The 17,295-nt window shown below is 37.3% G+C and overlaps 1 protein-coding gene across 2 annotated transcripts in view; it reads left to right on the top strand.

Annotated features, from left to right (window-relative positions):
- Positions 1-15,889, top strand: part of plx (PTB_TBC1D1_like and TBC domain-containing protein plx) — a 77,830-nt gene extending 61,941 nt beyond the window's left edge. For both annotated transcript variants that reach the window (XM_088259046.1, XM_088259047.1), the window contains 8 exons: positions 1,232-1,396; positions 1,986-2,150; positions 4,792-4,943; positions 7,620-7,718; positions 9,446-9,599; positions 11,892-12,061; positions 13,665-13,832; positions 14,560-15,889. In XM_088259046.1, the coding sequence (XP_088115172.1) occupies positions 1,232-1,396; positions 1,986-2,150; positions 4,792-4,943; positions 7,620-7,718; positions 9,446-9,599; positions 11,892-12,061; positions 13,665-13,832; positions 14,560-15,747 (2,261 nt within the window). In that variant the 3' untranslated portion in view covers positions 15,748-15,889. The remainder of the gene's footprint in view (positions 1-1,231; positions 1,397-1,985; positions 2,151-4,791; positions 4,944-7,619; positions 7,719-9,445; positions 9,600-11,891; positions 12,062-13,664; positions 13,833-14,559) is intronic.
- Positions 15,890-17,295: the final 1,406 nt, after the last annotated feature.

Genomic DNA, 17,295 nt, shown 5'->3' with positions numbered 1-17,295 from the left:
TAGTGAAGTCCTAGTGATTTAAGAACAATGTTTCAAAATTGGTTCATATAAATAGAACTTCCAAGAATTTGAGTAGTGTGGTTTGCAAAACTGGGTAGAATTAATGAATGTTACACATGTGTAAAGTAATCACTTAAACCAGCCTATGACGGTCGTCAGCCCCGTAAATGCCTAGACTTCCATATTCTTCTTCATCTTTGATGAGATGTCAAAAAAATAATTTGAAAAATACTCATATAATTGGAGATAATCCAGATTTTGTGAACAAGTACATATTTGTACACACTCAAAATGTTGTAAAAATTATTTGATATCTTAACAAAGACGAAGAAGATAATAGCACACTCAAAATGATGTGAATATTCCTAAATGTCGCATTTATTGATCATAGTTAAAGTCAAAATGTAACAATTGCAATTTTAAATCTGCTAAGTATCTGAAATTGAGAAAAAAATACATAGCAAGTATCTGCCAAATCTGACGTAGCGGCACAACCACCACGAAAGACAACTTGCGCGCTGCTAAAAAGAGATCGGCGGAAACAGTATGAAATCGCAAACGCGTGTACGCAAAGCATAATTTTTAAGACACACAAACTAAATATGCTAAATCCTTGTACATAATATATAATATAAAACCCTTATCCGCACCCCAATGGTGCATAGGGCACTGCGTCATATAAACGCAGTGTTATCTTGATCGTTTCCACATGAAGGAAAGGTGATCAGCCCACCGCTTCAGGTACCAGTCCAGGGTAATATTTAATAAATATTACAGTGAAAAAATCACTCATATTTATTTTTACCCCCCCTGGGAATCGAACCCGGGTCCTCCAGAACGGTAGCCGAGCGTGCTGACCATAACACTACGGAGGCGTACATAATAGGCAACAAAAACATAGCTAATAAATACATTTTTTTTTAAACCATGATATACATCATGGGTGGCCAACACTTTGTGTAGCCGGGCCAGATTTTAGAAATGAGATATACTACCGGGCCGCAAAACAATTTTTTATTTTATTATTTAAAGCAAATAAGAATCATTGCATATCAGGCGTGTTGGCTATGTTTTAAATTCCACGAAAAAATTGTTTATGGTCCATCTGTCTTAAAAATTTCTCAGTTCTTCTGTTACTCTTCTCTTCTTTAGTCCAACGTCTTTACTACTTGACGTTTGTGTATCAGTGATTCTATCACCGATTTTTCCACAATTTTTTTGTATTTTCCAGCGCGGCAAGAAGTGTCAGCGGTGAAGAGAATCAAGTTGGAATACGAGGACATCGGTGGCTGCGCTCACGAGAACTCCAAAGTGTGGGATATGCTCACGGCTCCCAGAGAGTCGAGGATCTCTACAAAAGTGGACTCCCAGATGCTCCTTCAGGCGATACGACACGGTACTAACAATTTATGTTTTGATGTTATATGGAAGGACTGTTGTGTATATATAGAATGGAGAGTGAATGCTGGGAACAGAGTAAATAGGGCTACAAATTTAAAAATGGTTCAAAATCTACAATATTCTATACTCAGAAAAATTGTACCCAGTCATATATATATAACCAAAGGGACAATCCAATCTTGATATATAAACATTTAAAATTAGTGCCGGTACATGGAATATTGTGGATGAGTATCATCGTTGAACAACAAACTAGATAAAAATATCAAAATCTTTTATTACACAACCATGATACACGATCTACCCACAACAAAGGTTTGATAGTCCCAAGAATTAACAATATAAATATGCTACAAAAGGCCTTTTGCTTATTGAATGGCCACATTCGGTTAGCGCTTGACGGCGCGTTGGGACGGACGTGGCACCTATGACTCATGCAAACTGCGTATTACAATTTCCATACAAATATAACTGGGGTCTTTTGTTACCCCTCTTTGAATCACGTGTAATTTTTTAATGATCAGTACGAGAAAAGTAAAGATTGTTATACAATTTTTGACCCTGGTATATGTTGTGCATTTTAGGAGTTCCAAGAGCCAAAAGGGGTGAGGTTTGGTACTTCTTAGCTGAGCAGTTCTGTCTGCGTCAACCTCCCCCTGATACCAAGCTATTCCCCAACTACTCCACGCCGTACGAAGTGCTTCTGAAGCAGCTCACATCACACCAGCACGCCATTCTCATAGACCTAGGTTTGTTTCCAATATTATATAACTATCACCTCTGACAGCTTTCCCCACATTCCCAGATCTGGTGTAGAAACTCTTGGTTTCCATTCGAACCCATCCATTTAAAAAAAAACCTTAAAAAATCTTATATCAATATTTAATAAGAACGAGTAAGAAATACCGACATCCAGAGCATGTGTAAGATGGAAGATATCGCGAGGTGGGGACGACAACGAAGGCGATACTGGAATGATCATGTAAACAGAATGTCAGATGACAGACTTCCACGTATCGCCCTTCAAGGAATCCCTGAAAGACGCAGACCCCCAGGCAGACCTCGGAAAAGGTGGAAAGACAGCTGGGAGTCAACATCCCAAGAGCTACAAGCGGAGGCACAAACAGATCCTTAGGATCTAGAAAAAGAAGAAGATATTTAATCAATGATCTTGATACTATCTCAATAAAATATGACGGATCTTAGCTTAGTTATTTGATGTTAGGCCATATTAACATTAAGTGCGCCGTGGCGTAGTTGGTTCGATTCCCGCCAAGTGCAAAATAAATGTAATGTATTTTTCATATTTACCTTTCCTGTCCTTACTACCCTACCTGCAGAGGCTTTGCGGGTTATTCCTTTTAAAAAAATTTTTTAAAGTGTAACTGACTTCAAACACTAGGAAAGTCTTGTTGAAAGTATTGTCTTGTTCTTGCTCAGTCGGCCCTTGACTGCGCATTTTAAAAGACATGCCGTCTATGACTCGGCGAGCTGGGACTTGCCGCAAGCTGTGTACTAGGATTTCCATACATACACCCCTGGACAAAAAAATTTACGAGTCCTCAAAAAAACTAAAATTGACACATAATGAATTATTCTTGATATTTAATTAGTTTTTTTTGTATTGTTTAACATATATGATGACTACTCGTTACTTCAAGGTTAAAATGAAAGATCTTACTCATGAATTGTACTTAGAAATTGCCATTATATACCAGGTATCAGATTATCCGAACCTTAGAGACCCATAACGGTTCATTTATGGTCGAGTGTTTGTGATGGAGTAATAAAAGACATGTAATTTTTTAATTCATATTTAAGAAGAAGGTTCTAATCGCTTTATTTAAAATTAAGGTATTTTACATTTAAACATATTTATAACATTTAAAAATATTTAATACTTAGTGAATTCACCTTTATTTTTTATAACATGTAAAATTCTATTATTTAACGAAGCGTAAAGCGAATCTTAAATTTCTGATGTTATTTATTCTTCCTAAACTTGAATCAAGTTTTTTTTAATTCCTCAATGTTTTTTTATTTTTTTTTCTCAACTTTTTTTTTCATAATCGCCCATAAATTTTCTATTGGGTTCAAATCAGGACTATTCCCGGGCCACGTCAACGATTTTAAGCCAATTTTATCCTTGTATTCAATGATCTGTAAGAAAAACAATAAATTATTTATCAAGTGGTCTATAAAGTGCATTAAAAAATAAATATTTGTACTCACAGTGCGGGCTCTATGGCACGGCGCCAAATCGTCCTGAAAAATCGGGTCCGCGGTATACTGCGTAATGTCCTCGATTGTTGGAATAAGATGGTTTTTTAACACTTTTTTGTACTGGATGGCATTCATCGTACCCTGTATAAAATTTAGAGGTCCCAAACCGTACGCTGTCATGCACCCCCAAATCATGACGTAGGGTGAATGTTTAACGGTTCGAGTGACGCACGACGGATGGTATCTTTCCCCAAGTTTTCGTCGAACTATCTTTCTGCCGTCTGGACCAAAAAGGTTGAATTTTGATTCATCGGAGAAAATAACATTTTTCCAATCCTCCAAGGTCCAATTCTGGTGCTCCTTCGCCCAATCCAGTCTAGCCTTCTGCATTTTGTTCGTCAGTAATGGTTTCTTTGCGGGACTTCGTGCTTGGAAACCATGCTCCAACAGCCGCCTGGACACTGTTTTTACTGAAAATGTTGATTAGCTAGTAGACTGCACCTCTGCGTGTATTTTAAGTGCCATTAAAAATCGATCGCGCATAACAATTTTTTTTATTAAGCGATCATCTCGGGCAGATGTCGCGCGCCCCCATCCGCTTCCTTTTTTCCGTTCTATGGATCCAGATTCTTGGAATTTTTTAAATAAAAACCTCACTGCACCTTCTGAATACCCAACTCGACGAGATATTTTACAATTAGATATGTTTTGTTGCGACAGTGTGATTATTTTGGATTTTATCGTAATCGACATTTGCTTTGCACTTTCCATGATTGTTGTGTTATGTTCCCTCAAACGCGGGTAAAACAAAATTGTTGAGACATTTTAAAATGTAAATATTGTAGAAAGGTGACACAAAGTGTCTTTAATTTATTGAACAAAAGAAAGAGGTATCGATAAAGGATTTCTTAGAAAAAGAGTTCAGTAAAGTCAAGGCGTGCGGTAGCAAGCAAACTCGTAATTTTTTTTGTCCTGCGGTGTATATAAACTGGGGTCTTTTAGTATCCCATTTTGAATCACGTATAATTTTTGGATGATCAGTAAGAAAAAAGATGTATAGGCAAGTATAATGTATAAAAAACATTTCCCTGCTTCAGTACTGACGCCAGTAACTGCCTAATTGTGAATCCGCCTTTATAATGAATTTGGCATTCTGTTTTTTTAAAGGTCGCACATTTCCGAGCCACACGTACTTCTCTTCCCCACTGGGCCCCGGACAGCTGGCCCTCTTCAACCTGCTGAAGGCCTACTCCCTACTCGACCCTGAAGTCGGCTACTGCCAGGGACTTAGCTTTGTCGCCGGAGTACTCCTTTTGCACGTAAGGATACTACAGTACAATATACAGATTTATTTTACATACTACAGACAGTACTTTGCCATTTAAAAAGTGGCAACTCAAAATTAGAGTGTGTCTGATATCTCTCCCTCCGGTCTCATTCCTGTGGATTGGTCTGCAGCAACAAATTATTTATTTATTTATTGAACGGCTAATGCCTTTAACACAATACATATATACAGTATCTAATATAAAAATACACTAATGAAATACATAAAATAACAAATAGTAAGCACTAGAGTAAATACACGTCTCCTTCACACACTATCAGCGAGCAGCGAGAGAGAGAGTGAAACACTACGTTTAAATCTATCCATTATAACATGGAGAAGAAATGCTGAGAAAGTACAGACTTCAAGGTGGATAGCAATATATTAAATAAATCTATACTTTCAAAAGCGTTGGGTAACATGTGAAGCCGCGGAATGGAAGAGAACATGGCATAGTTTGCATTATGTACAAATACTGCGAATACAGATTTTTGCCTAGTACCTCTTGGACGCACGCTAAGCTTTATTTGATTTAGGAGATCAGGGCTGTCCAAAAAATTGTTAATAATTTTATATAACAGGACCAAATCAGTAAATTATCACTAAGATATAAGATATAACGGATGACATCTCCTTTGCCATCTCCATTCTGGTTTATTTTCTGATATTGATGGTAGAAATACTTATGTAAAAATTAAAAAACAAAATCAACACTGATATTATACAAATCCATTCTTTAGATATACGATAGCCCGTAACTTAATTTTCATTATCCCATGTACCATTTAAAGTGATTGAATTTTTTGCTTAAAACACAATTTATGAATTGGATAACTTAGTTTTTCTTTGAGCGTAATACAGTACCAGCTCGCTCATCCAAACGTATATCGCTCACTCCTTTCAAGAACGTCATAAATCAAAAATCGACAATTTTCAGTTGTGCATGTTTTCGGAATGCCCAGACAACGTACTTTATCCCAAAAAAAGAGGCATATTTTTAACTTAATATATACCCACTACAGGGCAGAAAGTGTTGTTTTTGCATTTTGAAGAAAAGGTATTGTTCGAATTTAAAAAAAAAAATATACTTAATATTTTTCAAATGGAGAAAAAACCTTCAGGTTTTACTTAAAAAGATCTGTTGCACAGTAAAAAGTTCAATAAGTGGCTTGATATAGTTATCTTTAAAAACGTTCTCCTGAAAAATCAAGTTTTTCATTTATGACGTTCTTGAAAGGAGTGAGCGATATGGCACACACAGCCGCATTAGGTAAAGGCTTTTGCACCGTGAATGGACCAGCAGATGCTATATGGGTACCTTGTATGGACACACAGCTGCATGGGGTGCAGGCTGATACTCCTTGAATAGATAAATGGTGGTCTACAGGGTATCTTGTTTGCACAAGTAGCTAATTCGATCAATTGAACAATATATGACTTCTTTTTCTCCATATTGATCATATCCTTCATGGCAGTCAGATTCTTACCTGTACTATACTGAACCATGTCTATAGTAGATAGATTCACTGTATTGTCAGTCCAGCGTCTTTACGTCAGTCCTTTGTAACTCATCATTGTAAGGCTCTAACCTGGGTCCATTATTGTTTTCTATTTTCATTAATAATATCAAGAATGTAATTTTAAACTCACGGTTTTTGTTATTTGCGGATGACCTAAAGCTTTTCTTAAAGGTGACAACTTTTGACGATTTTCGTCTTCTCCAAGCAGATATATCAAATATATGTGAATGGGGAAGACGAAACAAACTAATGTTTAATGTTTCTAAGTGTTCGATCACGTTTTTCACTAGGGCCCAAAAAACATTATTTTATCGCTACAAAATGAACGACCAAAATCTGATGCGAGCATCGAATGTTAGGGATCTGGGCGTTAGATTTGTGAGCACCCTGACATTTCACCATCACATAGAGGCAGTCAGTGGTAATGCATTGAAAATGCTAGGATTTGTTCTGCGTACTGCCAGGGTTTTCCAAAATACCCGCGTGCTGAGAACTCTTTATAACTCCTTGGTGCGAAGTAGACTCGAGAGTGGCTCGATGATCTGGGGGCCACACAAGCTTAAGTACTCTCTTATGGTAGAGAAAGTCCAAAAGAAGTTTTTGACGTATCTCTACATGAGAGAGTACGGCTATTATCCTTGGCTCTACCCGACCCAGTTTCTCCAGGGTATGCTTGGCTACAATAGTTTAGAGACTAGAAGGAATGTGTATTTAATTACGCATTTTTATCGATTGTTGCACAGTATGATCGATAATCCTGAAATTATCCGGAGCATTGGTCTGTATGTTCCCGATAGTTACCTAAGACAGCGTCGGCATAGATTGTTTCACATTCCTATACACAGGAGCAACCTGCCGGTGGTTATGCCTGTAGGAAGAGCTACCGCCATGTTGAACAATATCACATTGGATATTGATCTGTTCCATGTGTCCGAAGGAGTTTTCCGAAGGGGGATTCTTCTACACCTTTAAGTCTTCTTGCTTACTTTTAATATATACGCCTTGAATATTGTTTGTTATGTATATATTATTTTTTTATTGAATAAATTGAATTGAATTGAATTGAATCTTCTCTACTATTCCAGCTATCAAGAGCTTATTCATACTGACATCTAATTCCCAAAATTAATGTTACTTTACTCTTTTAGCTGGATGAAGCAGAGGCATTTCTGATGTTGAGGCATCTGATGTTCCGGAGAGGACTTCGAAAGCAATACCTTCCCGACATGGTGGCGCTGCAGATTCAGGTGCGTATTTTCTGCAAATGTCTTTGCACTGTTCCGTGTCTGCTGTGCTGGTCGGGGTTGTGGAGGCGTCTGTGTACCACCCAAAGTCAGGTTGGAATCGGATCTAGCTGACAAACTGAACTACGTACTGATCCCTTTCACTGCCTACACCGGGGCACTTCTAGAAACTTGGTGGTGGTTTTACAAACTTGTATTTATTTAGATTGGCAGTGACAGGGACATTGAAAACCTTTGAAATATAAATTCACAATAAAATTGTGGTACAATTTTGATGGAGATTATCTTATTATTTTCACAACTTGGTTCACAAAATAAAATTGCCTAAAAATATTTTTTTTTATAGATTTAACATTTAATTTGTAGAACTCCATTTTAATTTACGTATTAAATGTTAAATCAAACACTGTTTTTTTGATTTCTTGAATTTTTTTCGCAGATACTTTGTGGCACATTTTATAAACTTTATAAAATAAAACAACTTTGTTTTGACCACTTTTTATTGGCAACTATGAGTATTTCAATGTTTTAGAATTACTACATAAGCCCTGATGATGACAAGGTTCTTGTCGAAACCGGTTGGAGAAAGTGTACCAATAAAAAGTGGTTAAAACAAAGTGACCGCCTCCGTAGTGTAATGGTCAGCACGCTCGGCTACCGTTCTGGAGGTCCCGGGCTCGATTCCCAAGGGGGGTAAAATAAATATAAGTGATTTTTTCACTGTCAAATTTATTCAATATTACCCTGGACTGGTACCTGAAGCGGAGGGCTGATCACCTTTCCTTCATGTGTAAACGATCGAGATAACACTGCGTTTATATGACGCAGTGCCCTATGCTCCATTGGGGTGCGGATAAGGGTTTTATTATTATTAAAACAAAGTTGTTTTATTTTATAAATTTTATAAAATGTGCCACAAACTAACTTGTATTTTATTGTTAAAAAAACCACATAAATTCCATTTTGCGACAATTGTTTCGCCTAGTTATGGCATTATCTAACGAAACAAACATTCGTTTGTACAACTAGGGAAAACAATTGTCACAAAATTAATTTTTTGTGTTTTTTAAAAATAAAATACCACTAGTAGACTCAAATAATCAGCGTTTAATTTAACAATTAATACATAAAATAAAATTGCTTTGCGAGAGAAGTCTGTCAGGAAGCCTAGACGCTTCTGTATCAATTCTGGGAATGCGGTTGGGACAGTGTACAATATGATCCAGGAGTTTTACGAGACATAACCAAAAATTAATTTTTATATAATTTTTTGACATCTCATCAAAGATGAAGAAGAATATGGAAGTCTGGGCATTTACGGGGCTGACGACCGTCATAAGCTGGTTTAAGTGATCATTTTACACACTCGTAACATTCACCAATTCTACCCATTATTGACAACCACACTACTCAAATTCTCGGAAGTTCTATATATATCAACCAATTTTGAAACATTGTTCTTGAATCACTTGAACTTCACTAGAGACATCTATTGGTGAGATGAAAAGAAGCTTTTTATTGAGTAGAAACTCTTTTATTAGAGTGTGTGAGGTCCGAATCCTGGATTATAATCACACACATGAGAAACGCCGGAAAATATCATTTTAATTTTTATCATTTTAGCTTATCCCCCTATAATTGGAGATAATCCAGATTTGTGAACAAGTATTTGGACATTTTCAAAATGTTATAAAATAAATTATTTGTTAATACCAAGTTTTTTTTTTCAGTTATACCAACTGTCGAGGTTGGTGAAGGACCACCTGCCGGATTTGTACGACAAGTTTGACCAGTACGACATATCTCCCACTCTGTACGCGGCTCCGTGGATTCTGACCATCTTCACATCGCAGTTTCCACTTGGCTTTGTGACTAGAGTATTCGGTGAGTACAGGGACTGTTCAACTCATTTGTGACCATATCGCTACATTTTGGGTATGTTCAAATCCTCGTCTACAAATCTGGGTTTCTCTAATTAATACTTTGACATATCGCTCACTCCTTTCAAGAACGTCATAAATCAAAAATCTTGATTTTTCAGGAGAACGTTTTTAAAGTTTAAAAATATAGTACAATGTATTAAAAATAAATATCAAGCCACTTACTGAACTTTTTACTGTGCAACAGATCTTTTTAGGTAAAACCGGAATGTTTCTTCTTCTCCATTGAAAAATATTTAGTTTATTAAAAAAAAAAATTAAACCATACCTTTTCTTCAAAATGCAAAAACAACACTTTCTGCCCTGTAGCGGGTAAATATTAAGTTAAAAATATGCCGCCTTTGCTGAGATATAGTACATTTTCTGGGCATTCTGAAAACACGCACAGCTGAAAATTGACGATTTTTGATTTATGACATTCTTGAAAGGAGTGAGCGATATTACACCAATTTTATTAAAATTAAACAATTGAATATACCATTTTAATGAGCTTTATTTATATATACGACTAGTTTCAAAAACGACAGATGTTTTCATCTTCTGGTACAAATTAAAACAATTCAATTTTAATTAAATTATTTATTATTTCTATTTTAATTTCTACCTGAAGATGAAAACATCTGTCGTTTTCGAAACTAGTCGTTTATATAAATAAAACTCATTAAAGTGGTATATTCAAGTGTTTAATTTTAATAAAATAATCATGTCATTGCACAATGTTAGTGCCGCATCAATAAATAATATATTATACCCATTGTTGAGTTAGATTATTATTGCATAATGAAGCGGCTAAAATCAATAAATCTTAGTCATCACAACGGCGTGCTAGTACCGACACTAATGTATGGAAGCGAAACGTAGAACTGGCAAAGGAAGGATGAAAGCAGAGTGAACGCTGTTGAAATGCGCTCCCTCAGGCGAATGTGTGGAAAATCATTGTATGACGTATTAAATCAAATATTAAAAACGACGATATATGAAAGGAATGTAAGGCTGAACGAGGAATAATTGAAAAGATTAGGAAGAGTCCTTTGCGGCGGTATGGACATGTGGAGCGAATGGATAACGAGAGAATGACTAAGTAAATATAAGTGGCGAATGTGAGAGGGAAAACAGAACGTGGATGGCCGAAAAAGACTTGGCACAATCAGATCAATCAGAACCTAAAATCTGGCGGTGTCAAAAGTCTGCGTAATCGGAGGGCATGCATGACTAGATGTGTGGATGTGAAGGAGGCGAGGAGTGTATGTCAGGACAGAAGAGTGTGGCGTTCCATCCTCTCTGCCTTCCCTTGTGGGGAAACGGCGTGATGGTAGTAGTAGTAGTAGTAGTAGTGATGGAAGGGTAATTACTGATTAGGTCCTGTTATATAAAATTCTATTCTATAATAAGCACTGATCTCCTAAATCAAATAAAGCTTAGCGTGCGTCGAAGAGGTACTAGGCAAAAATCTGTATTGGCAGTATTTTTACATAATACAAACTATGCCATGTTCTCTCCCATTCCGCGGCTTCACATGTTAGCCAATGCTTTTGAAAGTATAGGTTTATTTAATATATTGTTATCCACCTTGAAATCTGTACTTTCTAAGCATTTCTTCTCCATGTTATAATGGATAAATTTAAACGTTGTGTTTCACTCTCTCTCGCTGCTCGCTCATAGTGTGTGAAGGAGACGTGTATTTTACCGGTGCTTACTATTTGTTATTTTATTATATTTTATTATTTTATCTTAAAGACTTTTTGTTTCTCTATTAGTGTATTTTTTTATAACATACTGTTAAACCCTTATCCGCACCCAATGGTGCATAGGGCACTGCGTCATATAAACGCAGTGTTATCTTGATCGTTTACACATGAAGGAAAGGTGATCAGCCCTCCGCTTCAGGTACCAGTCCATGGTAATATTGAATAAATATGACAGTGAAAAAATCACTTTTATTTATTTTACCCCCCTTGGGAATCGAACCCGGGACCTCCAGAACGGTAGCCGAGCATGCTGACCATTACACTACGGAGGCGGACATATAACATAACATACTGTATATATGTATTATACAGTAGGGAACGGGAATAGGAACGCTGGGTTTTTATACACTCTCCTTCATTCCGTACGCATGGCTGACAACCTGCCGGGTTTATCAGTGTGGCCAACCTGGCGAGTTTACTCCTTTGTTTAGGTGCCTACTCGTAACTGAGTGACAAGTCACCGTAACATGTTCCATTATTGGTTTTAGATTTGCTCTTCCTGGAGTCGTCCGAAGTCGTGTTCCGGGTGGCCTTTGCCCTTCTGGAGATACACAAGGACGGTCTGATGCTCTGCGACTCCTTTGAGGAGATAATGGAGTACCTGAAGCACAAGATCCCAAACATCGACAAGGTCATGCTGGACAAAGTCATCAAACTGGTAGGCTCTTTTTACTCTTTTGTGTCCAACAGCAATTTCCTCTTAAGATTCCATAGCTGTCTCTTCTTCTAACCCTTATTCGCACCCAACGGTGCATAGGGCACTGCACCGTAATGACGTAGTGTTATCTTGACTGTTACTTACATGAAGGTAAGGCGATCAATCCTGCGCTTCAGGGACCAGACCAGGGTAATATTGAATAAATAATAGGAAAAATATTACTTCTGGTGTAATTTCTGATGTAATTATCTGATTATTATCTTATCTACTTGTCCATACGCAGGCATGTTTGTATGTGTATATCTATGTGTATGTGTGTGTCTGTGTATAGAATAACTTATAATATATATTTTTTATGTAATATTTTATGTATTACATATCGCTCACTCCTTTCAAGAACGTCATAAATCAAAAAACTTGATTTTTCAGGAGAACGTTTTTAAAGTTTAAAAATATAATACAATGTATCAAAAATAAATATCAAACCATTTATTGAACTTTTTCCTGTGCAACAGATCTTTTTAGGTAAAACCTAAAGGTTTTTTCCCCACTTGAAAAATATTTAGTATATTTGAAAAAATAATTAAACAATACCTTTTCTTCAAAATGCAAAAACAACACTTTCTGCCCTGTAGCGGGTAAAATTTAAGTTAAAAATATGCCTCTTTTGCTGGGATATAGTACATTTTCTGGACATCCCGAAAACATGCACAACTAAAAATTGTCGATTTTTGATTTATGACGTTCTTGAAAGGAGTGAGCGATATGTGATGTACATAAAAGAAAAATAAAAAAAGAGTAAATTACAGTGTAAAATCAATAATATCTATTTTCACCGCCCTCCTGGGAATTGAACCCAGGACAAGACGAATACCAGGAGTACAATAGCTAAACACGCTAACCATTACACCACGGAGTCACACATAGCTATCTTATGATAGGTTAACCTTTTAACCGCGTTAACTTTGTTCCTGAGAGACGCCCGTGCGCGGCGGTATTTCGCCGTTTTTTAAATCATTACATCATGTATTTAGTTAAGAAACGATTTATTTCCCTAAACAAAAACGTTCAATGGGATTCATTGTGCCTTTTTGGTACTCTATAATACACTTGTGTCACATTATTCTTGAAATATATCGTAATATAAACAAATAAGATCGTAACATAAATAAATCAAAGCACACATCGTGTGTCACTCTTACCCACTGGCGATGCGTAGCGTCAAAAGTGAGACAGATATAGGGCATGATTATGGCACGGACTAATTACTGACCGTAAGAAAAATCAGGGATCTGTTCTTTTATTTATCCTTGTGATGTTACAAATTATTAGTCAGATATTTCAACAGATGTCATGAGGCCAAGGGTTGACGTATTATTTTATCCAAAGTCCCACACCATGAAAAAATCCCTCCAAGTTAAACTGATGTTCAAAACTTGGAGCAAAGTAAAAACACATACGCTTATGTCAGTCGCGTATGGGGCATGTTTTGTGAAAACACATACGGTTATGCGAGCCGCGTGGATCCGGTTAAAATGCCCAATACAAAGCGAATGCCAAATCCTAATAACCTTGGGTGATCTTACAATATAATTTCTTCCAGGCTTTCACTTTGGATCTCAGCCGCCAGCTTAACGAATACCACGTGGAGTACAACGTCCTGCAGGAGGAAATGGCCGCCATGGCTCCCAAGATGGCCGAACTCGCACGCGTGGAAGCCGATCACAAGAAGCTGACGAAACAGAATCAGCGATTGACGGAGCAACTCGATGTAAGGACGTAGTTAATTTTGAAGAAGTGTTGTCGGACATGGTCCTTACCTGATGATCATTTTGCTCTAACGCTTGGGATGACGTTTGTTACTTACTCTTTTGGTGCCGTAGAACGGGGCTACTTGAACTTTGATGTGTTACTTGAGCCCAGTACAAAAAGAGATTTGAATCTGTATTTGGTCTACAATAATGAACGTATGGTGACAATAAGTGTCACCTGTCAGGGAAACAATGAATCATGTCCATACGTTCATTATTGTAGACCAATTACATATCTAAATATTTTTTTTGTACTGGGCTCAAGTAACACTCAAAGTTCAAGTTCCCCAAAAAACAAAGTTCAAAAGCCCCGTTTTATGGTATATATTTCTTACCAGCTTATGTTTTTGATTACAATGCTTTAATTAATTGAAAATCATGTTTTCAAGTGTATCTCAAGTATGTGAATATAATCCAGGATTCGGACTTCACATACAAATAATGGAAAGAGTCTCTGCTTAATAAAAGCTTCTCTCATTCCATCATAGATGGATATTGTAAACTCGCGCGCAATGTGTTTCGATTTTGATCAATATATGATCTAGAAGTTTCAAAAGATTTTGTTTTTTTTTTTGACATCTCAACATTTATTAAGTAAAACATTAATTAAAAATGGATAGATTTTACCACAAAGTGGCAGCTGAATCAATTAATGAAATAAAATTAATATAATTTTTGTTATTTCAGGACGCGATGTCCAAGGTCGTCTCTTTCCAAACATCGCAGAGCAAGTTAGAAAACCAAGTAAAATCCTTGGAGCAAACTGTCGCTTCGCTGGCAAGATACATCGGCACCACTCACGACAAAAGGAAGGACAACGAGCTGCCCAACGACATCAGGAGGCTGTGCCAGCAAGTCCAGCAAACCGACCGGAAGACCCTCGGAGCGCTCGGGCAGAAACTGGGCCAGAACTTTGCCAGCAAATTCGCAATGACGGACCTTACGAATAGTGTCTCGGAGGAATTGACTTCCGACTCGGATGACAAGTTGATCAACAAACTAGACAAGAAACAAAATATGCTGAAAACCGGCTTGAGCTCTCCCAATCTCTTCAACAAGAAAGAAGACGCAAAAGCGGCAAAGATTGACCCGGAACTTCTGAAGAAGAGGCAGTATTTATCCATGAAGAAATCGTACTCTTGCAACGCTGGTCTGATGGCGGAGAAGGAGGTCAAAGAAGCAAAGGAGAGTGTCGCCGCAACCAGCAAAATGCCACCAAATCTGAAAGGTTATCCTTTGAAGGTCCTGGACGAAGATTCCGAATACCAAGTCACAAAGCCTAAATTAGATTTAAACAAGAACTTAGAAATGTTGAGAAGCAGTAATTTGAGCGATGCTTCCAGTATCGCCAGTAGCATTTCATCAACTCACTCATCAAAGACTTCCGGATTCTTCGCGCACTCCCACGAACAGATCCGTCAGGAAAAGCTACAAGCGGAACAGTTGAAACGGGACTTTGACGAGAATCTGAAGAGGCTCGACGCTCGCCTATCACCAAATCCATCTTACCAAGATAAATCCATCAGTTCTCCAATCACGCGATCCTTCGTCAGCTCATCCGAAGTCGCCAAGAAATTGAACGAGCCAAGCAGGACCCAGTTTAGCTACGAAGACAAGACGATTAAATCCAATACCGACAGCGGCCTGGGAACCCCATTATCACCAAACGAAAAGACCTTGCAAAGCCCGGACAGCGGCGAATGCAAGATTGCCAAGACGGAAGAGGCCGAGGTCATCGTGCCGCATCCCTTGATGGGATGTGACGTGGATACCAAGTTCGACGTACACGCTTCGAAGTTGAAGAGCATTCGCCCGTTGAAAGTTTTGCCAGTCGGTTCGAGGACTTCTTCGGATAACGTCAGCTCCAGAGATTAATCGAGTGTTTTGGAATTGTTTAAGCCTTTATCGGGTTTATGCCTGACGCCTTATATGTGTACCATGTGTGACCTGTAGTATCAAAACCCGACGTATACATTTTGGGACAAAAATGAGTAGGTGCACTGTTTTGTAGGACTTATTTATTAATGGATTTGTCCGCCTCCGTAGTGTTATAGTCAGCACGCTCAGCCACCATTCTGGAGGTCCCGGGTTCGATTCCCAGGGGGGGTAATATGAATATCAGTGATTTTTTCACTGTAATATTTATTCAATATTACCCTGGACTGGTACCTGAAGCGGAGGGCTGATCACATTTCCTTCATGTGTAAACAATCAAGATAACACTGAGTTTATATGACGCAGTGCCCTATGCACCATTGGCGTGCGGATAAGGGTTGTCTTCTTCCTCTTCTCTCTTAAAATTATTGCATTAAACCTTTGCAATCATCATGCAAATATATTCTTTAAATGGTGAAAGTATAGTATAAAATAAATAAAAATATATGTAAAAATATATAGAAATATATTCACTGAAATAGTTTTACATCGTAAGAATCAATCTCTTCGTAAACCTCTGGTCCAGAAGCTTATATGTTGCTTTTATTCATAATTTACATACATATTTACAAACATTTAAATTCATGATGTCCGCCTCCGTAGTGTAATGGTCAGCACGCTCGGCTACCGTACCGGAGGTCCCGGAGACGGAGGGCTGAAACGGAGGGCTGATCGCCTTTCCTTCATGTGTTAACGCTCAATACAACACTGTGTTTATATGATGCAGTGCCCTATGCTCCAATGAGGCATGGATAAGGGTTTGAGGAAGAAGATATGTATAATAATAAACCTTCAGAACCATATCTTGTTTACACAAATGCAAACAATGAAATCTAAAAAAAAATTGGATGCAATTTATATAGACTAGTGTTTTTCGCGATTGTCTCATAACTTTGAAAATGGATATGTCGGATTTTGATTCTTAATGTCACATATCTACCTGTATATATTAGATAATTATACTTTGTTCGATGTAATCGGTTGAATCTTACACCGCAAGTGAGCCGTTTGTTAAGTAGTTGTCAAATTGACCGGGTTCGACCGACACGCTTTCAATTCAATTCGTAATGAGACAGAATTTTCTACATTTTGACACGGATTTGGATTAGGGTGTTTAAAAATCAATGGTACAAAAATAGGTACTAATTTATAGACACATTTTTTTAGGGTGTTAATAAATAATATAAGCAAAAAATATAAAACAATTGGTACCTATAAAATATATAAATAATTATAAAGAAAAATAACTGGCTCCAATACTGATGGAATTCAAGATGGATCATATTTAATGCGGTTAAGTCGCAAATTAAGCGCGTTTCCATATCCCTTTTTTTCTATCTGTATTTTAATAGAAATATTTGTGTCATTATTATAAAAAAATGTTTAAATTTCGTACTATCTTCATAGCCCATAACTACCCTTTATAAAAAGTAGGAAACAAGTTGTGTAAGAGTGGGTTGAACCTCACAGAACCACAGTCCGACTTGT

This window comes from Brachycentrus maculatus, unplaced genomic scaffold, assembly GCF_059751285.1.
Source record: "Brachycentrus maculatus isolate JH-2025_06_01 unplaced genomic scaffold, ASM5975128v1 h1tg000108l, whole genome shotgun sequence".
In the NCBI taxonomy this organism is placed as follows: domain Eukaryota; kingdom Metazoa; phylum Arthropoda; class Insecta; order Trichoptera; family Brachycentridae; genus Brachycentrus; species Brachycentrus maculatus.
The sequence above is the reverse complement of the archived record's forward strand: the minus strand, read 5'-3'. Positions and strand labels throughout refer to the sequence as shown.